The sequence below is a fragment of the Monodelphis domestica genome, chromosome 2 (assembly GCF_027887165.1).
Source record: "Monodelphis domestica isolate mMonDom1 chromosome 2, mMonDom1.pri, whole genome shotgun sequence".
Taxonomy (NCBI): Eukaryota; Metazoa; Chordata; class Mammalia; order Didelphimorphia; family Didelphidae; genus Monodelphis; species Monodelphis domestica.
Genome location: NC_077228.1, coordinates 249,694,579 through 249,721,939, shown reverse-complemented (window position 1 = coordinate 249,721,939; position 27,361 = coordinate 249,694,579). Strand labels below are relative to the sequence as shown.

Here is a 27,361-nt window from a genome sequence, read left to right as displayed (position 1 = left end):
TTTCTAAGTTCAATTCCAGGCTTAGACTCCAGGCTCAGTAGCTGTGTGACCCTGGCCAGGTTCGCCTCTGTCCTCATCTAAAAAATGAGCTGGAGAAGGAAATGACATGGGAATGGTTTATTCCCATATCTTTGCCAAGAAAACTCCAAATGGGGTCACAGAGTCAGACAAGATTCAACAATACTTGTTTTATTTTAATATATCCAATCTTAACTATTTCTTTTCTCTGAAAACACCAACTTTGCTTTCTGTTTCCTGCTTAGATCCATTTATATGATCTTGCTAAGAGTGTCTTGTTTTCAAAATCTTTCCTAGATAGTTTTGGCTTTTTTATTTTAATCAGACATGTAGACAGAAAGAATTTGTGCAAAAAAAGGTAGATACTTCTCATTTATATAAGAGATAATATCCCAGATGCCCTTTGAAAAAGGTTGAGCTAGATCTTTCCTGGGTCCTTCCTTTATCAGCCTCATATCCCTTTTGTTAGGATATTAGTGAAGCTTAAACAACCTTGCTACCTTGTAACATGCTAACATTAGTTTGAGAGAGAAAAAAATGATCAAAATTGAAACAGCAAAGTACTTTCTTTTTTAAAATTCCTCTAAAGTTTTAGAGATTTTCTTTGGAAAGTTCATTCATTTTCAAGTCTTCTAACTACTGCCTACATCTGTCCTCTTTAACTCCAAAACTTAGAGCTCTCATGAGAGCCTTTCTGCAAGTTTCCATATGTCAATCAACCATTTTTTCTCCCCTTTGAAGTCTTTAGACAATCCAAACTAAATAGATCTTCTCTACAAAACCAGATTGCTCTCCCAATTTTCCTATTAATGTTGAAGGCATCATTATTGGCTCTGGTCCCCCAAATCTTAAAACCCAACTCAATGTTTCATGTTACTGCCTTTTAAAAATGGTTTTATTGGCCACTTGCTCTTGTCTACAATCATATACAGGTAATGTGGGGGTTGAAAGGGGTTCATAATAGGCATCAAATAATTTCATTCTTCTGTCTTCATATTGTTAAATTTCATTGTTGATGTAGTAAATCTTACTCTCAAAGGTATTGTTATAGGGAAATTAGCAGGAGCAGGAGCAATGCTGAAAGGCAGGAAGGTTCCAGAACTCTGGAGAAGTGGCAGGGCCGTTGCTGTTTTTCAGAGATACAGTTAAACAGCAGGCAGGAAGAGTAGTTTCTGTCTAGTCTCCTGGGGTGGACCTAGAGAGCTAGATATTCTCTTTACTGTGACTTTTCTTGTGATCCAACCTGTTCCTGTATATCCTGTGGACTGTATGAGATATCCCTGCAGAGCTGCTTGAGACATCTAAGCCATCTGTCAGTGAAACCTTTCCTTTGATCCCTGTTCCTGCTACCTTCAATTCCTTACCATCTTTGTATATTAACTAAGGTGGGGTTTAATTTAGCTAGTTGTAGGAATTAAATTTGTAGGTAGAGAAGTATTAAATAGTGTAGGTTATCAACTTGATTTTAGGGGGAAAGGTTATTTATAGTTTTTAGATAGATCATCCCAGTTCCCTTCCCATATCTTAAAATAAACAATTATTTTAGTTATATTTACATATACATATTATTTGAGTGTTACTATTTTAGTACTTACCTTCAATTCATCAATTGACATGCTATACTCTCTCTTAATATTTTATTTTATTTTTTCCTTAGATGACGATTGGAAAATGAAAGGCAGAGACTCGTCTTTGGTTGTAGCTTTCATCTGTAAGGTAAATTAATTTTTTTTTTTCAGAGAGACTTTCTGAGCTAATAACTATTAAATGAAGTACCCAAGGTCCTACTGGTTGGTTGTTATGCTTATATATTTAAGATTCATTTATATATTTAAGATTGTTTTTAATTTTGAATTTTGGATTCTGTACCTTTCTCTTGCCTTTCCCCACCCACTGGCAAAGCAAAAAGTATGTCACCTATACATATGAAGTCATTTAAAACATTTCCATATTAGGCATATTGCCAAAAAAGGGCAGAAAAAATAAGAAAATTGTATTTAGTTTGTACTCAGAGTTCATTAGTACTCTCTCTGGAGGTGGATAGCATTTTTAATCATGAATCCCTTGAAATTGTCCTGGATCATTGTATTGATCAGAGTAGCTAAGTCTTTCACAGTTGATCATCACATCATTGCTTAATGGTCTCCCTGTTCTTTTGTCTTCACTTTGCATCCATTCAGATAGGTCTTGCCATATTTTTCTTTTTTTAAAAAATTAATTAACTAACAGAATATTTTTCCATAGTTACATGATTCATGATTTTTCCCACCTCTCTTCCCTCCCCACTCCTGGAGCTGACAGGAAGTTCCGCTGGGTTGTACATATAACATTGTTCAAATCCCATAACCACAATCATATCCCCATTGAACCATGTGATCGATCATATGTTTTTCTTTTGTTTCTACTTTCACAGTTCTTTCTCTGGATCTTGATAGTGTTCTTTCTCATAAGTTCCTCTGGATAGTCCTGGATCATTGCATTGCTACTAGTAGAAAAGTCTGTTACATTTGATTGTGTCACAGTGTATCAATCTCTGTGTACAATGTTCTCCTGGTTCTGCTCATTTCACTTTGCATCAATCCTTGGAGTTCTTTTCAGTTCACGTGGAATTCTTCCAGTTCATTATTCCTTTGAGCACAATAGTATCCCATCACCATCAGATACCACAATTTGTTCAGCCATTCCCCAATTGATTTGCCATATTTTTCTGAAACCACTCCCCTTATCATTTCTTACAGTACAGTAGTACTCCATCACAATCATATATTGTAACTTGTTCAATCTTTCCCCAATTGATGATCATCTCAATTTCCCAATTCCTTGCCACCACTAAAAGGTACTATAAAGATTTTTATGCATAAAGATCTTTTTCTCTTTTCTTTGATCTCTTTGGAGGTACAGAATTAGTAGTGGTATTACAAGTTCAGAGGGTACATACAATTTTATAGCTCTTTGGATGTACTCTAGTACGTTGTTCTAGATTGTTGTTCACAGTAATAGGACCACTGATAGTTCATTAATGTTCCTATTTTCTCTTATCCCCTCCATCATTTGTCATTTCTGATAGGTATGAGATGGTACCTCAGAGTTGTTTTAATTTGCATTTCTCTCATCAGTAGTGATTTAAAAATTTTTTCATATCTCTTGATAGATAGCTTTGATTTCTTCTTCTAAAACTTTCTAGTCATATCTTTGACTATTTATCATTTGGGGAATGGCTCTTATTTTTATAAATTTGGTTCCACTCCCTTTTGAGAAATGAAGTCTTTATCAGAGAAACTTTTAGAAGTCTTTTAGCCAGTGCAATTTTCCTGATTATCTCTTTTAATTAGGTCTGTTTCTACTTGAGCTTTAATCTAAGATCATTATTTCTTCTCCTTCCTTTTTTTCTTCTGCTGAAGCAGAATAGATTCTGCTACCTTTATTTTAATTCTCTCTGTGTCTTTCTTATCTTTATTTCAAGTGTGTCTCTTATAAACAACATATTGTTGGACTCTGGTTTCAAATCCATTTTGTTATTTGCTTCCAGTTTTATCATAAGTTATGATTGCAAATGCCATTTGCATTCACAGTTATGATTACTGTGTATTTCCCTCCATTCAATTTTCTTCTGTTTACCCTTCTCTTTTTTTAGTCTTGTCTCTTGAAAAATCTGTTTTGCTTTTGAACATGACTTCCTTTAATCTACCATCTATTTTATCATTCCCAACCCCCTCTTTATCTCTTACTACCTTCCGCTTCTGATTCCCTATTGGATAAAGGATATTTCTATACCATGCATTCCCCAGTTCATCCTCCCTTGTATCAGCTCCTTCTTCTACCTCTTTTCTTATTCCCCTCCTGCTTCCCTATAGGGGTAAGATCAATATCTATACCCAATGGATTATGTGTCTCTGAACCAGTTCTGATGAGACTAAGGTTCGAGCATTTCACATCAACACCCTCATCTTCCCTTCCATAGCAACAGCTTTTTTGTACCTCTTCATGTGAAAATAATGCATCCTATTCTACCTCTCCTTTCTTTCTTTTTTTAGTGCAGTCTTCTTTTGTAAAAAGATTTAAAAATTTTTTTCAGGGGGGATATCATAGTCAACTTATTTCTGTACCTTCTTGTCTGTATGTATGCATATTCCCTCTATATGTAACTGTCCTTATAATAATAAAATTCTTAAGTGTTACAAATATTGAATGTAAATATTTTTACCTTTTTGAATATTTTAAAGTTTTCTCCTTCCTATTTGCCTTTCTATGCTTCTCTTGTGTCTTTTATTTGAACAGTAAGTTTCCTTTTCAGCTTTGGTCTTTTCATCAGGAAATGCTTTAATGGCCTCTATTTCATTAAACAGCCATTTTTTTTCCATTGAAGAATTATATTGTTTCAGTGATTGGGTGATTCTTAGTTGTAATCCTATCTCCTTTGCCTTCCAGAATATCTTATTTCAAATCCTCTAGTCCTTTAATGTAGAAGCTGCAAAGTCCTTTGTAATCTCACTGTAGTTCCATGATATTTGACTTGTTTCTTTCCAACTGCCTGCAGAATTTTCTCTTTGGCCTTGGTGTTTTGGAATTTGGTTATAATATTCATATAAATTTTTATTTTGGACTCTATTTCAGGAAGTAATTGGTGGATTCTTTCAAGTTCTGTTTTCCCTTCTCGTTCAAAAATATCTAGACTGCTTTCCTTCATAATTTCTTATAATATGATGTCTAGGCTCTCTTTTTTTGGTCATGGCTTTTTAGATAGCCTGATAAGTGGTATATAATTTCTCCTAAATCTGTTTTCCTTTTTTGGGTGGGAAGGAGAGGGTCCTAAATCTATTTTCCAGATCAGCTGGTTTTTTTTCCAGTGAGATATTTCACCTTTTTTTCTTCTTTTGATTTGTTTCAGTGTTTTAGATGGAATTATTATCATCTACTTGTCCAATTCCAATTTTTAAGAAATTATTTTCTTCATTGAACTTTTCTACTTCCTTTCCATTTAGCCAATTCTACTTTTAATAAGTTTTTTCCTTTACTCAATTTTTGTGTCTCTTTTACCATTTGGTATATTCTGGTTTTTTATAGTATTTTCTTTAGTACTTTTTTGTGCCTCTACCAAGCTTTTATTCTCTTTTATTCCTATTCCTCATTTTTCCTCTGCCTCTTTTATTTGAGTTTTTAAATCTTTTTTTCATCCTATTCAGTGTCTGAAACCAATTCCCATTTTTCTCTGAGATTTTGCTACAAAGTTACAAACTACAAGTTACTTTGATCTCATTGTCTTCTTATGAGTTTGTGCCTTGCTCTTCTCTGTCTCCATCATTATTTTCTATTGTTAGGGAGGGCTTTTTGTTTTGTTTTGTTTTGTTTGATATTTGCTTGTTTTCCTACCCCTTTTCTTTTTATATTTAAATTGGGTTCTGCTCCCAGGAGAGAGAAGACACTCCTCTGAATTTGTTTTTTTTGTGCTGCTACTCTTAGAGCTAGTTCTGGGTGGCTACAATTTTCAGTTCTTCCAACATGGTCTAAACTAAGGAGAGGTGTGGTCAGTGCTCTCCTGGCCTATTTTCTGGTCTGTGATTGACCACAAGCATTCCTTTTTCAACTGGAATTTTGATCTGGATTTCTGCTTCTTGTTAGTCTTCCTCTTTGCCCTTGGAATGTAATCCAAAACCTTGTATGGGCTGTGTACCAGAGTTCTGTACCTTGTGCCAGCAAAGAGTCATCTATAATCTTCTGATTTTAGGTTTGCAGACTCATCTAACTCATTTCCCTGTACCATACCTGTGCAAAATGGCTCTCAATTAGCTGTCTTTGAATTTTTATATCTACTTCAAATTTCTCTATCTCCTTTGATGTCTCACCATTATGCATGCTTTTAGTTAGTCACTTCCTTTAATCTAATTTGCTATTAAGTGGTAATTGAATTTGACAAAAACTGCTGGGAAATTGGAAAACAGTATGGCAAAAATTAGTTTTAGATCAATTTCTAACACTATACCTATGATGGCGAACCTATTGCACATGTGCTAGAGAGATGCATATATGCCTAGGACCCAGTGCATCTGACCCTATAACACAGAGGTCATCAGCATTCCTAACTAGAAAACCTGAGGGAGGTATAGCTCCCCTCTGTCTCTCCCTAAGTCTGACTCCTGCCTAGCAGTCCAATGGGATTGCTTCCTCTTCTGTCCCCCTTCCTTCCTGGATGGATTAAGGTTGACTGGTCACAATGTAGTATACCAGATGACAAAGTCAAAAAATCTGTGGTAAAGGTGATTCCCATGGTGGGGATTGTGTGGAGTAAGAACTTAGTGTTTTATTCTCAAATATATTAGCAATATGAATATCTCCAAAATGAATAAGCTTAGGACCCTAGTAGAAGTTAGTAAGCAGATGACTTTTAAGTCAGAATCTCTTGTAGGACAAGATTCCCCTACCCCATTCAAAATACAGTGGCCTCTCAGTTACCTTTGGCTTGAGTGAGACAGAAACAGCTTGTGTCTACTATCAAAAGCAACCAGTGTCTTTATTGTAGAAGATATTTTTGGGATTTGGGGATGTCTTTTGTGTTTATACTTTAAAAAAGTTCAAAACTATAGTCTAGTGATTTAGGAATAAGTTTTATGAACCTGAGGCTAGGCTAATAGTCTCTTCATTATTATTCTACAACTCCCTTCCCTAGTTTCACAAGCAACCTGTGACTGCTTTAATTTGCATTCTTAATCCCCTTACCTCTTACTAGCTCAGCTTGTTCAATTTCCTTAATCTTTCCCAGTGCTTCTAAGTTTTATCTGGAGTTTTATCCTCCAACATTTCCAAGCAAATGTTCCTTAGGTTTGCAGTTTTTTAGTTGTCAAGTTTTTAGGCCTGTTCAAGGATTTATCAGGTGGCAGCATTGTAACAATTCAGGCTGAAACACTCTTTGAAACATTTCTTGGGCAATAGCATTGAAACAATTTTTGTGTTTTAGTATTCATTTCTTAGAATGTGTATTTAAGGTTATAACTTGTAAGTTTTGAGATTTCTCTCATAGAAATTAGGACATACTTCTTCCCATGGAAAAAGAAGAAGAAGGGGGTAGTTCCTTAGTCACATTTGAGAAGAATGTCGAACGTCAAAGGTCTATACTAAAAAATACATATATTTTATATATATATAAAGTTGCTTGGGGAGGGGATTTCTTCTACTTTTCAAAAGGAGAGATTGATATCTCCTAGTGGAGGGCACCTAACTTTTTTTCTGCAGGAAGCTGCCAATCTATGATTACTAATACTAAATCAGTGTATACTGGGGAATAATCCACAATTTCATCCCACACACTTTGTATAATATATAATTGGTCCTGGAGTTCAAATCCTCCTTCAGACACTTATTAGCTGTGTGACCCAGGGCAAGTAACTTAGTCTCTGTTTGCCTCAGTTTCCATATCTATAAAGTGGGGATAATAATAGAAGTTACCTCCCATGGTTGTGAGGGACAAATGACATAATAATTATAAAGTGCTGAAATAGAATATGTAAACTGAAGCGAATCTGTTGTGATACTATTACTTGTTGCAATGACTGAATGCTCTGGCACTTGAAATAGAATATGTAAACTGAGGGAAATTATTTCTTGTTGAACTATAGGAAAGTAAACTGAGGGGAACTGTTTCTTGTTGCAATGACTGCTCTACTCTCTGTCTTGACTAGTGAGAGCTGCCAAAGGGGAACCACCCTGAGGATCTCCTTCTTACAATGGTGATAGATGAGAGACACTGCTAGTACAGGGGAATGCTGCCACACAGGGATACTGGCACGCAGAGATGCTGGTACACAGAGGACTGCTCTGGGATTTACTCTGGGGTTTGCCTATTGATCCCTACTGATGGCTGATGGATCAATCTACTTCCTAACCTCCTTCCTCCCTCACTCCCTCCCTTCTCCAACCCTCTGTTACAGACAAAAGAGTCGTTGCCTTAAACTGTGACCTCAAAAATATGGTTTCAAGACAGTGTCTTGAGTTAAATCAAAAATAAAGTGGTCGCCATGGGAAAATTCCCAAATATTAAATACCCAAGTCAGCTAGGTTTTATGGAAATTTTAATTAATACAAATAAGGAATTGAAGAAAGGGAGAGAGACAGAGTAAGAGGGAATAGTAGGAAAAGGGCTAGACCAGCCTAGACTTAAGCCTTAAGAGAGGGATCAGTCAGTCTTTAATCCACTCACCACAAGATTTGTCCCAAGCAAGATTCTAGTGTTCAGAGAGACCCACCAGTTCAGCTCCTCAGCTCAACTAAGTTCAGCCACCGAGCCCTCCAATTCAGCTTTGGCAAGCTGCTCTTTCAGAGCCCTTTCTGACCTCCTTTTAAAGAGAATTTTCTCCTATGTCACCTTCCCTAAGTTTTCACACCTACCAATCACAGTAGACGTTTTCCGAAGGACTGACCATTCTTAATTCACACCTTCTTTAGTTCTCAACTTCTCTGGGTAGATTAAAAATTTCACACCTCATTTGTTAAGCTTGTCCCTTGCAAGTTTACAAGTTGCCTGACCTTTTAGTGATTAATTTGACCTTCATAGGTACTTAGCACCTTTTTGTATTAGATCTAAAAATAGACTTAGCTTAAGGGCTTTTGCCTCACTATAAGTACGAGTTAAGTACTTTTCATTGTTCAGGAAGGAGTTTACAACTTTATCTTCCCCTAAAGTATGCTTAAGTATGGATGGAGTAATGTTAGAGTTCTCCCATTCCTGATCAAGTACCTTCATTTTTTAAAATGGGGAATGACCTTAACCAAATGTTCTAAGGTAGAGTCTGAGAATTTTTAACATTCACAATCCCCCCTGATGATCATTGGGAGAATAGTCTCCCCATTGATCATTTAACATAATCATCTTGTAGTCCTAAACGCACTTCTAACTACACATGCATACAATATTCAATTTTCTAAGAGGAAATTAGAGTAGTGAGGGAGGATTAGGAAGGAAAGAAAGCAAAACCAATGTTTTAGTGCATTGACAGAAAGCCAAATTAGGGGCAGTCCCTTTTGGCATAAAAATTGTTCATTTACAATAAATGTTCACTCAAACTTCAGTTCAATCAACCATATCCAAAGTTCATTCTTGATCTTCTTTATGTAGTGTAGGTTTTCTGACATCTTTCTGCAACAGTTCATTCTTTGGATATTCTCTGGATTTAGGAGTTAGCAAGCTTCTTCCTTGAAGATCTTTTCTTGAACAAAATCAAAATCTTGGATTATTATAAAAATACAATCTCAAACAAAAAATCAAGAATCTTGGATTTTAAATTAAAATACACCTCTGCTCCCTGCCCCACTTCACCTTCCAATTCTTCTTGAAGCCTTTGGCTTCTTCCCTCCCCCCTAAGTGAACTATAAAGATCTTCTTTTCTTTTCCTTTTTCAAATAGGGGCTTATTGGGATTACAGGATGGGAAACTGAGGAAAGTGGGATGAGGGTTTCCATAATCTATAAGGGGAATTTGAGAGAGTTATGGAAATAGTCCAGTAACAAAAGTGAGAAAAGGAACAGTTAGATAAATGGAGGACAACAGCTAAGATCTTCTTTCTTCTTTTATAACACCATCAAGGTCTCTCAGTTTCTCCTGGCCAGCTTAAACTCTCAGAGAAAGACAACCAACTCAAAAGCCAAGTTTCTCCTTCTTTTCCTCTCTCTGTGGCCAGAAAAACTCCAACTCTTGGTCATTCAAAATCTCAGAGAGCGCAGGGGTCTCCCCTTGATCAGAAAACTCCAAAAAACAAGCCAGCACAATCAGGGCCTTTAGCCAGCCTCAACTGCCAGAGAGAGAGTCACACTCCCAGCCCCTCCCCCACATCAGCTCAACTGCCACTCCTCCTGGGAGCATTCCATTTTAGAATCTTCCTCTTAATTGATAAGACAGGTCCCCAGCTTAGTCTCTTGCATCTTGGCTTGTCCTTCAAAACCTTTTTCTCTTCATGCCTCTTCCACAGTGATTAGCACAGTGTACATAGTAAGTGCTATATACATTTTATCTATTATTGTTTTACTTTCATTCACAAATTTATTTTAATTATTACATTTCTTCCTTTAAGTTATTGATTAAAATATAAAATATGGCACAAAGATCAAGCATAGATTTCTTGGGTTATGTCAGTGGAAACTTCCTGACAAGTTGTCTTTAATCATTTGTCTATTCTTTCAGTCTAGACATTCAACCAGTTCCAAATCCTTCTAATGATATTATTGGGTAATTCATATCTTTCATTCTTTTCCAAAGAGTATGAAATAATATCAGATGTTTTGCTAAAATCTAGGTAAATTAGTTTTGAGTTATATTTTATATAAAAAGTATTGCTAGATGGCTAAATATCTGTGGGGAAGCACATGTTCAAAGCACAAACTTGATTCCCTAAATATTGAGTTTTATGGAGACAAAAGTCATCTTTAAATATAAGATTAATCTTATGAACTGGAAATTCTATAAATCTCAAGTGTATGATCTACTTTTTATAGCTTTGTGTAGATTTGCTAAATAAAATAACTAAAAAAAATAAAAGTGTTAATTCATTTTTATATATGTGTTTATGTGTGTGTGTGTTTGTTTATGTTTCAGACATATATAGTTGAAATAGATTTCTGCACTGATCATGTCCTGAGTCCTTTCCAATCATAATTGGTCATTAGGTTAATTAGAGTTGTTTGTTTTTAAATGCTATGTTGACATAAATCATTCTTCTGATTCTGTTCACTTCATTGTATCAATTCATAAGTATGAACAGGTTCTCTGAAGCTGCTTTCTTTCAGCATTTCTTTTAGCACAATAGTATTCCATTTGATTTATATCACTTTTTTAGCCATTCCCCAATCAATGGTTACCTTCTCAGGTTCCAATTCTTTGCTACCTGAAAAAGAGCTAGAAATATTTTTGTATAATCTTATTCAGAGTTTGTTTTGCTTAGGACAGATTCCTCCCATTTCCCATTCCTGTTATCCTCTCTTTTGTCTTTTTCTTCCTATTTCCCTATTGGGAAATTTTTTTGGGGGGAGAACAAATATATTTTTGTTCCCCAACTTTGTATGTGTGCATGCATGTGCTCAGTTTAGATCTTTTGCCTTGTGGAATCTTATATTCTAGACTCTTATAAAAATTGTGGTGATCTCAACTATGGCTTTTGGGTACTTAAATTTTTTTTTTTTTACAGTTTGTAATATTTTTTTTCTTTGACTTGGAAGCTCTGGATTGGCTATATTTCTGGGAGTTTTCATTTTGGCCTTTTTCCTCTGACTCTTAAGAGATCTGAATATTTTCTTCTATTTTTTTAAAAATATGATTTCTAAGTTACTTTTTTTTTCATGTTTTTCAGGTAATCCAGTGATGCTTAAATATTTGTCCTTAATCTTTTTTCTGATTTAGTTATTTTTGATGTAAAGTTCCTCACATTTTCTCCAGTTTTTCCTCAGTTCTTTGGCCTTGTTTTACTATTTCTTATGGATGGTTCCTTTATGGATCCTTTAGCTTTTCTTTGATCTGTTCTAATTTTCAGGGAATTTGTTGCTTCGACAACAAACTGAAAGTGCAAAAGTTTTGTGCCACACCATTAATTCTTTTTTATTTTTTCTTCTCTATAGTTGTTTCTTTTCTATTTTTTTCTCAAGCATCCAGATTTTTTTTTGTTTGAAAACATTTTTGCACTTTTTTTTAACTTGTTTCATCTCTTTGAGGAATTCTGGTTGAATTTTTGAATAGGCTTTTTCTTTGAGATTTTGCTTGTAGATATTTCAAATACATTATATTTTGTGTTTGTTTCTTGAAAGTAGCACTCTAACACCTTTTTGTTTTTATTTTTATTTTTTTTGCCCATTCATTCAGCCATTTTCCTGACTTCAGACTTTTATGTTAGAGCCAGACTTTGAGGTTTATGGAGGGAAGGTCTGAGATCTGGGCTGATCCTGTTGCTGCTATCTTGGGTATTAAGTGTTACATTATTCCAGGATCCCAGGAACACCTCAGACTAGGAACCTGCAGACTTTCAGTGTTCCCAAAGTGGTCATATCTAGATAAAGTTTAGTCATTGCCCTCATACTCCATTTTTGACTGTGTACTGTAAGTTTCTTACTTGAATTTGATTCTGGGCAATAGGCCTGTGGGCTTCCTCCAGTTGGAGTTTCAGAAGATTATTGCTGGAGTTGGCTATCCTTAGCGAGCTGGAATGCTTGACTAGTTCAGAATGGTAGAACAATTGGGTTACCTTTGGTTTGGGATTCTATCCTTGCTTACTCCTCTGTAGGTTTGAGACTGGGCTAGAAACTAAAACTGAGACTGCTCCAGGGTTCTGAACCTCAGAGCTGCTGCTTACTCCTGAATGTATTGCTTGCTTGTTACAGAGCCTAGGCCCCATGACTGTTCCTCATCCTTGAATTCCAGTTCTAGGCTCAGTTCTTCTCTTCAATCTATCTTAGATCTGTAACCTAGAACTAGTTTGTAAGGTGCCCAATTGGCACCTGTTCTGCACTCAACATGAAAGTTCAAGCTCTTGTATGCTGTAATTGAGACTTCTTCTTTCATTGATGCACATCTTCTTCCTGTTCTGTGTACTTCTGGCCAGACTCTTCCCTGACTGAGTGCAAACCTCTCATGTCTCACTCTACAAGACTAAAGGGCTAGAAAAGTGGCTGATTTTTTTTTCTTAGAATTCCTAATTAGGTTATTATTTGTTACATTTTCTAGTTTTGTTTAGATTATGTCCTAGGGGCAAATGGGGAATGGGTTTTATATACTACTTATTGCTACTCTCTTGGTTTTGTCGTAAACTAAATTTAATGACTTATAAAACTGGATCTTATTTTTCTAAGTTATACTATCAGACAAGAATGAGATTTTCTCTAACATAATTGATTAAAAGCAAGTCTTATTGGTTTCTTATTTTTCATATTCAACTTCTATTTGCAGCTTCACATGAAACAAGGAAGTTTTTTGGTGCTGAAAGCAAAAGATTTGGGGCTTCCAGTGTAAGTAGAGGGAATAGATGATATGGGAAGCATGCTCAATTCATTTACTGGTAGAATTAATTTGATCTGACTTAGAAATTTTGTTTTTTTACTGTTAGTGGTACATCTGCCATTGCACCTATAATTGCTGCTGTCAAAGCTGGGAAAAGTGTCAATTATGAAGGAAGAGAGGTGAGTAAGACTGGAGTTTTCCTGAACTCAGGGAAATTGGTATTGGCTGAGAACTGAAACACAGAATTTTAGTCCTGTCTCTGGGTAGGGACTAAATGAGTATGTTGGATAGTTCACATTCTTTCCACTTAGCCCTGTAATATAACAGGATTATGTTATCCAAATTTTTCTTTACTGATCCACAATTATGCAACCAGTTTGGTTAGCATACTACAGGTATCAAAGTAAATATTTTTTTTTTGGTTCAATTATTTTCTCTACCAAAGTGTAGTATATTTGAACAATAGTTGTAATTAGGTAATCGTCTAGTCACCTACTTCTAAATTACTTCTGATGAAATTACATTTTGCCTAAAGAATTAACATTCTAGAGCCATACTCTTTGGCAGAGTTCTCTAGGTAAGTGGGAAGATATTCAAGAAATAGAACATAAAGATATAGGTATATAGGGGGCAACTGGGTAGCTCCGTGGATTGAGAGCCAAGCCTAGAGATGGGAGGTCCTAGGTTCAAATCTGGCCTCAGACACTTCCCAGCTGTGTGACCCTGGGCAAGTCACTTGATCCCCATTGCCTAGCCCTTATCACTCTTCTGCCTTGGAGCCAATACACAGTATTGACTCCAAGAAGGAAGGTAAAGGTTTTAAAAAAAAAAAAGATATAGGTATATAAACCTAGCCTAAAAGTTGAGTTATTTCAGTGTTCCAAGAACGTGTAACTCCTGGACCCTGCTACTCTATAAGTTCCAAGTTTAGTTGTTGTGGATTATTGATACTTTTAGGATTAAGCTACTATTAGTAATTTAACAGAGGAGATATGTCATTAGCTATAGGATGAAGAGATTATTATCCCAGAAGTTAATTTTATTTCCTTGTGGAACTCAACCAAAGTTTCTCTATAAGTGCTACATCTAGGGTGTTGAACAAGGATGCATTTATTAGTATCATGGAAATTGAATTCAAGAATTTTGATTGTTTTCTTTTGAAGGGTTGTTTATCAAACCTATTTCTCCTCTAGATGTTTTCATCCCAATGCCTGTTGTTGTTGTTTTCTATTATTATTTTATAGATTTTTCCAGAGGAGGTTTGCAGTCCACCAGATCCTGGCTCTGTTTTTATTGTGGTGGAATGCCCTGATCAAGGATTCATAGAACCTATATGTGAAAATGACACCTTTCGGAGGTATGGAAATCTTTTGGCTTAGCTAAGTGAGAAAATATTTTGAGTTAACACAATACCAAATACAAGCTTTTCTTTTTTAGCCCATTCTGTGATTTCATCATGCTCCTGGCTAAGAAATGACATTTTCCATGCAGCTTGTGGCCTTCAGAGATTTTAGGGGTAACTTCATAGATTTTAGGGTTAAGAGACTAGTCAGTATGTGTCGGAGGTAATAGTTGAACTTGGCTTCTAACCTTGTCCTGCTATGTCTCATTGCAAACAGATTGATCCTACTTAAAGGATTAATGAGGATAGAAGTGATTATTTTTCCTTCAAGAGACCCATTATCCAAAACATTGAAAAAAAAAAACTGTAGTCAAGGTCATTTTAAAAAATCATATCTGCAAGGGAACATTTTTGAATACTCATTTAAAAACAGATTTTTAAAATTGCTTATTAGGACCAGACTGATAGAAATTGTCTTTACTCTAGTAATTACCTTTACTTGAGATTAAGTTTGTGGTATGTATTTAAAATAGTAATAGAAAACCAGAGATTCTCATCTTATCTCCTACAGTCATTCTAAAGTTAACTGTAATGTAGACATTTTGAAACAACTTATCAAATCCTTTTTTGATTTATTATTGATTTCTCCCTGTGTTTACTAACTTATATTTGCCTACATGGAAATCTAATTTCTCTTGTGTTGATCTGATGGTGTTTAGGTGATTTATAGATTTTTCTATTACAGGATAAGATTGATTTTATTTGAATTGTTTAAAAGCCGAGAAGAAATAGAATTTGTTCTATTCTCTATCTTTCTGTATGTATTTGGGGTAGAGAAGAAGAATGTATATAGTATGGATTTATACCTTCTCAGACCCATCCATATTATGGGCAAACTCCAGCAAATCTTTATTCAAGGTCATATTCACTTAACATAAACTTCTTGAAAACCATAAAATTTGGTTTGGGGAGAACTTGGGGATCTTGAGGGAAAGTGCTTCAGAAGAGAATTTTGGTTAAGAGATAGTATACTTTTGTAAAATTAAGATGCTAGGTGATCCTTCTGGGTAAAGATCTGGCTTTATTGTGACAGATAAATTATAGGGTCAGAGGTCTATAGGTCTCCCAGTTTAAAACCTGATACCCTGTCTTGCAAAAAACATGTTTTTATAGTTTCCTGTCTGTCCCCAAGCCCCTAGCAAGAGGTTTTTATTTTCTATTTTTTTTAAAAAAAATTGAAAGCCCTTTCCTTCCTTTTTAAAATCAATAAGAGGGTACCCCAACTTCCCAGAAAACAGAGCATACATATAATTAGATAGGGAAAATGAGCAAACAACAAAAAAAAGCACCTAACTGAAGACTTTTTATAGAGACAATGAGCAAGGTGTAGACACAGAAGGGGACAATGAAGGCAAAGCAAACATAGTCCAAAAGAAAAATAACGGATTCGACACAAGAAAATAAAATTGAAATGGAAAGTATTCACAGATCATGTCGAAAGAAATCCTCAAATGACAACTTCCAGGAATATAATAGTGAAATTCAAGAGTCACCAAGCCAAGGAAAAAATACTTCAATCAGCCAGAAAGAAACCATTCAAATACCATGGAGCTATAATCAGGATCACATAGGACCTAGCAGTTTCTATATTATACCATCAAAAGACATGGAATATGGTATTTGGGAAGGCAAAAGATCTAGGTTTACAACCTAGAGTCATCTATCCAGCAAAACAGTAAATTCTCACGGGGGAAAAAAATGGTCATTAAGTAAGATTAAAGATTTCCAAGCATTCCTGAGGAATAAAGCAGACCTACACAAAAATTTTTAAGCCCAAACACAAGACACAAGAAAAGCCCAAAGAGAAAAGCAAAAAGAAATTCAAGAGATTCATTAAGATCAAAATGTTTATATGTCTACATGGAATGAGGATTTCTATAATTCTCAAAAATTACTCTTAATAGTTGAAAAGATAGAGGGAATTTACTCAGAAAGAGGGTGGATAAGAAAGCTGATTATGATGCTATAATGTATATGATGATATGTGTATGTAAATGTGATAATATGGAATATGAATATATGATATATATTCATAGGAATGATATGTAAAAAATCAATCAAGGGCTGAAAGAAGTTTGCACTGAGAGAAAAGGGAAGGGAGAGATAGAATGGGGGAAATTATATAACAAAGAGTTGTGAAAAAATCATTATAGAGAAGGGGGAATAAGGGTGGTAAAGGGCAGTGCTTAAACTTTACTTTTATTTTAACTGGTTCTGAGAGGGAAAAACAAGTATACTCTATAGGGCATAGAATTCTATCTTACCCTACTCAATGGGGTGTAGAATTCTATCTTACCCTATAGAGAAGTAGGAGAATAAGATAAGGGAAGAGTGAGGTAACTGGAGGGAGGGGGAGGTAGGGAGGTGACAAAAAACAAAATAATGGTGAGGAGGAACAGAGAAAAAGGGAATAGAGCAGGATCTAAAGGGCAGGATGAAGGACATTACACAGTTAGTAATCATAACACTGTGAATATGAATGGAATGAATTCACTCATAAAATGGAAACAGATAGCAGAGTGGATTAAAAACCAGAATTCTACTGTATCTTGTTTACAAGAAACATTTGAGACAGAGTGACACACACAGATTCAAGGTAAAAGTATGGAGCAGAATTTATTATGCATTATCTAAAGTAAAGAGAGCAGGAGTGGCAGTCATGATACCAGACAAAGCCAAAGTAGGAAATGATTTGATTAAAAGAGATAAAGAAGGAAATTACATTTTGCTAACCAGTATTATAAACAATGAATTAATATCAATACTTTTAAACATTTATGCACCAAATGGTTTGGCATCTAGATTTCTAAAGGAGAAATTAAAGGAGCTCAAAGAAGAAATAGATCCATACTAGTGGGGGATCTCAACCTTTCCCTTTCAGAACTAGATAAATCAAACCAAAAAGTAAATAAGAAAGAAATAAGGGAAGTGAATGAAATGTTAGAAAAATTAGAGCTAATAGATATCTGGAGAAAGTTGAACAGAGATAAAAAGGAATATACCTTCTTCGCAGTAGTACATGGTATATATACAAAGATCGGCAGCATATGATAGAAATATTGCCACCAAATGCAGAAAAACAAATAATAAATTAAACTTTTTCAGATCATAACACAATAAAAATTATAATTAACAAGGGTCCATGGAAAGGCAAACTTAAAATTAATTGAAAACTAAATAATCTAAATCTTCAAAACTGGTGAGTCAAAACAGAAATCATAGAAACAATTATGGACTTCATTAAAGAGAATGACAATGAGGAAACAACATATCAAAACTTAAGGGGTATAGCCAAAGAAGTATTCAGGTGAAAAATATATATCTCTGGAGTGCCTATATCAACAAAATGGAGAGGGAGGAGATTAATGAATTGGGCTTGCAACTTAAAAAATTAGAAAAAAGATGAAATTAAAAATCCCCAGATAAAAACTAAATTGGAAATCCTAAAAATTAAAGGAGAAATTAATAAAATTGAAAGTAAAAGTACTATTGAACAAATACATAAGACTAGGCAATGGTACTTTCAAAAACAAATAAAGTAGATAAAGTCCTGGATATATAATTCTTAAGATTTGTCTCTCCAGATTCTTTTAATTGACTATACCCAATAACTCATTAGCTAACTTCTTGTACATAAAACTCACTGAGTTTTAGCCTTTGTCATGTCAGACTGAACAGGAACCCTACAATGCTTCCATGCTTGCAGCAGTTTCCCAAGTGGGCTGTCAGGTCAAATACAGCTAAGTTCACTTCCCATTTTTCTTTCTAGCAAATTTATAGCCTTCATAACTAGCCAAAAAATTTCTTTTGCACATAACAAAATAGGGAAATAACAAGTTCAGTATCTGTAGATTATAGGTGACTGTAATTGGGACACGCAGGAATCTAACTTACAAGTTATTTAAGTGTATGTAACCAATGCTTTTGTTGATCAAATGAGTAATTTTAAAGACTTCTCTTATAGTAACACAGTTCATCATGTCAGAGACTAATTAAAAAAATGAAAATGAAAAAATTGAAACAAAAACAGACCACATGTGAAATTATTCCTCTCCAATGAACAAGCAAGTCCCTGTCAGAGTAAAATTTACTCTGAGTCTTTCACTTACAACATACAAAAAAAAAAGAATCTGGGCTTTTTGTTGCTATCTCATAGATGGAACTAGTCTTCCTCAAGGAAAAACTTTCCTGTGTTATGAGGAATATTTTTAAAACTGAATACTCACTCCAGATAACCTTCCTCAAAATGAGGGATACCTCTAGCCAAAAATCATTTAGTATTAGGGCAAGTGCTTTTTTAGTTCATCCAGTTTAGTTAGTTCAATTTATTTGGTCCAGTTTTCCTCAGAGTAAGGGAGCTCTTGATCACAATACCAATGTGAGCATGGCAAAATACCTAAATTTTTCCTAGATTTTAGCCAAAGGAAACACAGAAATATGTAAAACACAAATAGACTAAGACAGATATGAAACAGACCACATAATAGTAATGGGTCCATAAAAGGAAGGATAGAAACCTCTTAAGAACAAAGGCTTACTTGAACCCAGATCTAGAGTTCCTCTGGGAGGGATCCAGGTATTACCTGAGGGTCTCATTTCAGGAGTTCAGGTCCAGGTCCCCAGGGGTGCAACTATAAAAATAAGATGCTGGGAGACCCTTCTGGTTAAAGGTCTGGCTTTATTGTGATAAAGAAATCACAGGGTCAGAGGTCTGCAGGCTTCATCCCAGTTCAAAACCTAATCTTGCGAATCATACATCCTTTTATAGTTTTCTGTCTGTCCTCAATCCCCCAACAAAAATATCTCCAAAAGCTTTTGGAGACCATTTCTGGACCTGTCATGTCTCTGAGGCCTTTTCCAGGCCTGCCAGGTCTGCAGACACCAGTAGCCCTTGGTTGATCTGTTTTGTTTTTTTTTGGTAACTTCCAACATGAGCTAGCTTGCTTAGAGTACAATATAGAATGGATTTATGATTAGCATAGTAACTTACTTATGATCAATATGGTAGCATACATTTTAAATCATAATGCAAGTATTATTTTGAGACTACATTCTTATTTTGGTTACATACACAGACTTTTTCCTGAGACTAAATTCTTACTATAAATCACACAGTTAAAGATACCAAACTAAAGGGATTCTTAAGCTCTTACAATGAGGGGCAGCTAAATTAAGTTTCCTTCTTATACCTTTTAGGGAAATTCCCTGGGTACTGACTTGGCATTTCTGTTGAGCATATTTAGAGGTTATGGTAGCAAAAGCCCTACTGAGTAGCTATAGTAGGTGGCTAAATTGACAGTCCATAGGGGAATTTGATTTCTTCAGTTGAGTGTACTTGTTTTACTATTTTCATTAAATTACTATTAATTTCAGGTATCAAGAAGAGACTGAGGCTCCTGTGGCTGTGGTTGTTCACATGACTCCAGAATCAGTATTGCAGGATAGCAGATACCAGCATTGGATGGAAAGGTATGTGGCAAGTCATAGCAAAATTAACATTTGTGTGTTGAGGCTCATAGACTGTCAGAACTAGAAGAGAAATGAGGTAATCTGATCTATCCAGCTCATTTTTCAGATTTGGAAATAGAAGCCTAGAGAAATTAATGTAATAATTTATATAAAGAGAGAGATATATATATATTTTATATATTTATAAATTCATGCAGCTATCTTGTGATGTAAAAAGTCCTTTTCCTACAACAATCCTTAAGGCTAGGTAGCAGTTTTCCCAAGAGTTTAAACTGTTGTGTGTGTAATTATATATTTTACAGCTTATCTAATAGCGACAGAAATAGTTTCTTTTCTATTCTCTATCTTTATTTTATTTAGGGTAGTGAGGAAGAAAAATACTTATAACATTGACTTATATATTTGTGTATATGCATATATCTATAAATAAATATACATATATATATATATATATTTGTAGACATACACAGACCTCTACATAAATAATTTTTATGTAATGTGAATTTGCCCAAAGATATGGGGAAGGAAAGGCAGGAGTTAAGAAAAGGGTTGTGCACCTGGGGAGGGAGGAGACATGGTTCAGTGACATGGTTGGAGCAAGGGTGGGAAAGAGAAGTGAGAACAGGAATAACAGGGCCTGGGACTAGTCATATTAGGGCCTGGTTGGAACTATGTGCAAGAACATTCCAGGGCCAGGGATAGACAATGTGGTACCTGAGTGTGATTGTATAAAAGACAGAAGAAACATGGAGGCAGGAGATGATTGGGGCGGGTGGCAAGTGGAATAAAGATCTCTCTTGGCACTTGATCTTAAGCCAAGTCTCTGATTTGGTGAGAGTAGGAGTGGTCTTCCTGTGCTTTTATTCTTTTGCTTTCACTTGAAGTGGTTTTTGTTTTGTTTTGTTTTGGTTGGGGGAGTGGGAGTAGCAAGCTAAGGAGCTGGAGTGGAGAAAGAGAGAACATAGTAGTCTACAGTGAAGTTGCCAGTTTGTTTTTTCAATACGAGTTTCTTTCAGAATTCGTTACATAATGTTGAATTTATGTGATAGGAATTTACATAAAGCAAAAATGGTGTACATGTCTGGGTATATATGCAAATATGTGTGTATATGTGAATATGTATACCTTTGATATATTTTGTTTTTATATCTTCATTTCCTAATATTATCTCTCCTTTTCCTTTATCCATTTGATTATCCCTTATAACAAAGATTGAGGAATAAAAGTATTTCAGGAAAATTAATCATTTGATTCTGCTACACTATGCAGTGTTCCACAAACAGTTCCTAACCTTTGCAAGAAAGAGAGGGTAGTGCATTTTCTCATTTCTTTTAGGACCAAACTCAGTCATTGCATTGAAAAAGAATTTGATTTTATTAGTTCTTATAAATCTTTCCATTCTTCATATTTTCTGTTTGATAGTAATGATTCTCTGCATGTAGAAAACTTCACTTAATGATCCACCTTATTTTGGCAGTTCGATTCTGTGACTTTACCAGTTAAGTTTAATCTGTTAGGTTCTCTCAGAGGTTAAAGGTAAATTAAAAATTCCAGGTTCTTAGTTTCCATAGAGTTTATTAATATTCACTTGAAATAGAGAAGGAAGATAATGTGATGTCCAGTCATGTAGTGTAGGGACACAGGTCGGATGACCCCAGGAGGAGGGGACTATTATACATAGACTACATATCCTACAGGGATGATGATTTTTAGATTAAAACGACTTTCAAAGATTGGTTTCTAAATAATAGCAGAGTTGTAACCTATTTAAGTATAAGTAACATACACACCAAAGAAGTTATGAATATTTCATATACTAAATACAATTAAATCCCTCTTCTCATAAACTCAGAATTTAAGAGATCTCAGAAGTAATCCAGTCCAATTTTATAGACTTATAGAATTTAAAGTAGGGAGGGACTTTAGTTACTCTCTGGGTTAATTACATATAGTAAATTCCTACTATTGCATTTTTGGCAAGACTCCTGTGTAAGATTAAAATTAATATCCAATAACTCTTGTATTATATTTTATAAGATTTATTAATAATCACTTGAAGTAAAAGAAATAAAAAGAACAAAAATAACCTAAGTAAAGTTTTCCCAGCTGCATTTGCATGAAAAGAGCAAGAAGCAGGGTCTCACACAAACTTTATCTCCAAAACATAATGTGAGAATGAAAGTGGGATGCTGAAAATTTGTGTTCTGGGGAGTAGATTCTAATTATCACCTGCCTCTGCTTGAAGACCTCCAAAGAACAAGAATTCCCCAACTCTTTTTATTCAACTTTTGGACAATTCATTGTTAATTTTTTTCTTGATATTAAGTCTAAATTTGCTTCTTTGCATCTTGAATCTTTTGTTCCTGCTTCTGCCCTTTGGGGCAAAACAAAAAAATCCATAAAGCCCTCATGTCTTCCTAAGTCTTCAGACTAAATATGCTCACTTCTTTCAACGAATACCCATGTGAAATGGACTCAGAGTTGTTTGTTATTCTGGTTGCTTTCCTCTGGATAGTTTCCAGTTTATCCTATTCTTAAGTTGTGGTCCACAATATGCTAAATGAGGTTTGTTGAATTCAGAGTACAAATCACATTAGCTTTTTTGACTGCCACATTGCACTGCTTATTTCATATTGAGTTTTAGTCAACTAAAACCCTAGATCAGTGGTGGTGGACCTATGGCATGAGTGCCACAGATGGCACACAGAATGCTTTCTGTGGTCACTCAGCTTCTGCACACACACCCCTCCCCCCATGTACCTGACCACATTTTTTCACATCATCTGCCCTTTCTGCCCAGCAGTCCAATGGGAGTACAAAGGGTTGGTAAAGTGGGTGGCTCACAGATTGCAGAGGTAGAGGAGAAGGGAGTGCTTGGACTGCTCCCCTCCTCCTCTCTACACTTGCTGAGGACATTCTTCACTTCCCCACCCAGCAGCCTAGTGGGAGTATTTCCTCCCGGTAACAGGGTAGGTGGGCAGTGCCTGGCATTTGGGGTGGGGAGGGGCATGGCATACAGTTTTTGGGAGGAGCAGGCACCTTACTTAGTCTGGGGGTTGGGGTAGGGGCTGGTTCTCCATCACTATCACTGTCCTAGATCTTTTTCAGAACAAATGTTGCTTCCCTTTTTTTAACGTACTCAAGTGAAACATTTTAACTTTATCTCTTCACCTTAGATTCATCCAGTATTCTAGTCTGCTAAAGTCTTTGTGTATTCTGAATGTTATTCATTGTATGAATTGTCCTCAGAGCTTTGTATTGTCTGCAGATTTCTTGAGAATGCTACCTTTTTTTTCTTAAACACTGTTAAACATATTAATAATCAACATGGAGACAAGTATGCATGCCAGAGTACTTTCCAGGAGCAATCCTATCTTGTTAACATTAGGCCATTAAAAATTATTTGAGTCTGACCATCTAACCAGTTCTAAATCTATGATTATATTATCCTCATTCATATCTTTTATCTTCTCCATAAAAGTTATCTTTATCAAAAGCCTTTCTAAAATCTAGGTAAGCTCTATGGATAAGTCTCTTCCTCTACTAGTTTAGTAATCCTCTCAAAAAAGGAAATGAGAGTGTTAAGGAGAGATGAATCTAAGATGGTGGAGACAAGACCAGGTCACCTGGTCTCTCCCAAATTCCCCTCCAAGCAACTTATCTTAATGCCTCAAAATGAATTGTGGAGCAGCAGAATGCACAAAAAAGAATGGGTAAAAATATTTTCCTTCCTAAAACAACTTAGAAGGTTGACAGAAAAGATCTGTTGAACTAAGCTATGACTGGAGGAGCATAGACTACCAAGTCAGAGCCTTCCTCATCAAGCCAGCAAAGGCCTTGGGGACAATTGAATAAGCAGCTTGTTTCCAAAGCTTTCAGTACACATATTGTGAAGGGGTCAGACAAATGGTCAGAAGGAGATTATAGGGATCCCATTGCTGACAGTGGGGAAGACTATTGTAGATTCAAGTAACAGTTCTGGATCACAGTTCCAGGGCAAGGAGGAGTAGTACTAGCACATAAGCTCTTGCAGCTGAAGGGGAACTGGGACCCAGGTCAAAGTTCCTAGTCAGAAAGAAGTACTTGTCACTCATAGACCAGAGCATAGGCCAGGAGGGTATTAAACACACCTCTACCTAGATCATGCTACTGTGGAAAAACTGAATAACTATGGACCCTCAGAACAAACTCTGAAAGCAGCTTCACAAAAACCCCTGAAGCTTTGGCTGTGCCCTCTACAGCACAGGAGCATAATCCGACCTTAATAGTTTTTTAAAAGTTAAAAGTCAAGAAAAGATTGGAAAAATTAGCAAACAATAGAAAAAAGAAACTCACCACAGATAATTTGAAGACAGGGAAGAACAAAACACAAACTTGGAAGAAGACATTGAAGTTCAAATTGCTGGTTCCAAAGCCTCAAAGAAAACTGGATTGCTCTCAAGCCCAAATAGAATTCTTTGAGGGGCTCAAAAAAGATCTAAAAAATCAAATGGGAAAAATTGGGAAGAGAATGATAATAATGTAAGAAAATCATGAAAAAAGTCCACAGGTTGGTAAAAGAGACATTAAAGAAACTAAAGAAAATAACAGAATAGGCCACATGGTTAGAGAGTCCCAAATATCTAGTGAAGAGAACTTAAAAAGCAGAATTGGTCAAATGGAAAAAAAGGTAGAAAAACTCACTGAAGAGAATAATTCTTTTAAGAATTCTTAACTTTTAAGTTAGAATTTGGCAAGTAGAAGGTAATGATCTGTGAGACATCAGGAAACAAACAAAATTAAAAGAATGAGTAAATAGAAGGAAATATGAAAATTTTTTTTTGGAAAAACATGGAAAATAGATCCAAGTGAGATAATCTGTGTGTGTGTGTGTGTGTGTGTGTTTATGTGCTCATGTAATTTATTAATTTTGAATCCGTTGTTCTCTCCCTCCCATCTCCTCAGTGGTGCAATCTGATGTATTTTTTACATTTGCAATAATGTAAACCATTTTTCCATATTAGGCCTTTTGTGGAAGAAAAATCAGATAAAAAAAGAAGAAAAGTAAATATGTATTCTTTGGTGTGGATTCAGGCTCCATCAGTTTCTCTGGAAACAGTTGTTATTTTTCATCATGAGGCCTTTGGGGTTGTCTGAGATCCTTTTAATACTGAGAATAGCTAAGTCATTCACACTTTTTTGTTGTACAATATTGCTATTATTGTGTACAGTCTTCTGGTCTTGCTCACTTCACTCTGCATCAGTTCATGGAACTTTTTCCGGTTTTTCTAGTATTATCCATCTTGTGATTTCTTATAATATAATAATATTCCATCACAATCATACCACATTGTTCAGCCGTTCCCCAGTTGATGGACATCCTCTCAATTTCCAATTCTTTGCCACCACAAAAAAAGAGATACTATAAATATTTTTAACAAATGCTTTCTTTGTCCTTCTCTTTGATCTCTTTGGAATACAGACTTTGTATGGTTTTTAGCCCTTTGGGCATAATTCCAAATTGCTCTCCAGAATAATTGAAGCAGTTCATAGCTCCATTAAATGATGTGTTATGGTCTCAGTTTTTCCCACATCCCCTCTAACTTTTGTCGTTTTCCTTTTTTGTCATAATAGCCAATCTAAGAGATTCAGACCAAACAAACCAAAAATATAGTAATATTTCACTGTCATTTTTTGTTTTCTTCCACAAAAGGAATAATATGGAAAAATGTTTTGCATGATTGCACATGTAAAATCTATATTAGATTGTTTTCTGTTTCAGGGAAAGTGGTAGGTGAAGTAATATGTATAAACTGAGGTGGATGGATATTGTTATCCATCCAAGGAAACTGGTATAAGTACCACAGTCCCCTTTAGTGAAGTAAGGCAGATTAGGCCTTACCACACTAGGGCCAGAGCACAAGCCAGACTTCCAAAACTTCTTGGTATAACAGTAACAGATTTATTGATTGACATAGGGTAAGGAGGGAGGATTTAGAAAGAAGGATTCCCTAATCTCTTAAGTTCTGTTACTTCCCACTTCCCTCTATATCCATTGCAAGATGGAGTTTTCAAGATCTTGAAGCTCCCAGTTACTCCCTGCTTCTGACTAAGTATCCCCAAACCCTCTCTATGCTGACACTAAAAGTCCTCTCTTGTTTGTTTATCTGGTTGTTAATAGTTTCTCCAAGTTGAATGAGCATGAACTCAAATCGAGAGTCCACCTGAGGCTGGATCATGCCTGAGGTGAATTGCTCAGCCCACCAATGGACTCTGGATAACACTTCTCAATCAAGGTTGATAGAATAAAGAGATCTTCTTTAAATGGGTTTTCTTCTGTGGAAAAGGTACCTCCAAAGGAATTTAAAAGGTTTCCCTTCTCTTGCAAACAGGCTTGGTTAGAAATTCAGCAGTGAGCAGCAGCTCCTTCTCTGACTTCAGGACAGGAAGAGAGTGAAGTGACTGTTGCACCTTCAAAACTCTCCCTCCTCTCTCCCCAACATTTCAGAATCCTTTGTTCAGAGTTCTTAGCCTGTGCCCATGCTAGTCTCTTAAAACTAACTTTCAACTTCAATTAAATTCACTCTCATTTTTATAATTCTATCTCTATAGAGGGAGGAAGGAAGAGAATTTGGTATTCAAAATAAAAACAACTAATATAAAAGTGTTTTTCCATTAATTGGGGGAAATGAAAAATTTCACATAAAAGAAACTTATACTAAGAAAAAGGGAAATAAGTTTGTCAGACCTCTCTTTTAACAGCTCCCTTGTCTTGTTCTTCCTCCCCTCCTATTTCCCTATAAAGTAAGATATGCTTCTATACCCAACTGAATTTAGGTATTCCCTCTGAGCTAATTTTGATGACAGTAAAAGTCAATTTTTCAACCTCAGCACAGAAACTGCTGACCACCCCCCATAGCCTCAATCTTCCCCTACACTGTATTTACTTCAAGCCTTAAATATGTGAGGTAATTTTCCCTCCTATCTCTCCTGCCCTCTTTTCCTTAAGCATGCCCCTTTCTCACCCTTTTATTTTGTGGATATCTTATCATATTCAACTTAATACCTAGGCCTTTGCCTCTTTATACCTCTTCTAGCTACCCTGATAGTGATGATGTAGTTGCAAGTATCATCTCATGTAGTAATGTGAAGTTTAACTTTATTGAATTCCTCAAGTGATCTCTTTTTTATGCTTCTCTTGAGTCTGTATTTGGGTCTCTTTTTCTCTTTTAGCTGTGGCATTTTTGTCAGGAAATTTTGCTTGGAAGTCTTCTATTTCACTAAGTATCCATTTTTCCCACTGAAATATATTTAGTTTTGCTGGATATATGATTCTTGGTTGTAATCCTAGCTCCTTTGCCTTCTGGTCCTTTAATATAGAAGCTTGTAAGGATTAAAAATGGGGAGTTTGGCCCTATATTTTAAATGGTTTATTAATCAAAAAGGATAAGGTGAGAGATGAGAGAGAGTGAGATGCTGGAGGTAGGTTGTTGTAAAGTAAAGGCAGTACACCCCTAGTGCAATGA

At 35.6% G+C, this 27,361-nt stretch overlaps 1 protein-coding gene across 6 annotated transcripts in view; it reads left to right on the top strand.

Moving 5' to 3' along the window:
• The window catches only part of ELAC2 (elaC ribonuclease Z 2), a 105,814-nt gene that overhangs the window by 28,131 nt on the left and 50,322 nt on the right, over positions 1-27,361 (top strand). For all 6 annotated transcript variants that reach the window (XM_001373477.5, XM_056817459.1, XM_016430891.2 and 3 more), the window contains 5 exons: positions 1,676-1,734; positions 12,935-12,993; positions 13,092-13,164; positions 14,230-14,342; positions 19,761-19,856. In XM_001373477.5, the coding sequence (XP_001373514.3) occupies positions 1,676-1,734; positions 12,935-12,993; positions 13,092-13,164; positions 14,230-14,342; positions 19,761-19,856 (400 nt within the window). The remainder of the gene's footprint in view (positions 1-1,675; positions 1,735-12,934; positions 12,994-13,091; positions 13,165-14,229; positions 14,343-19,760; positions 19,857-27,361) is intronic.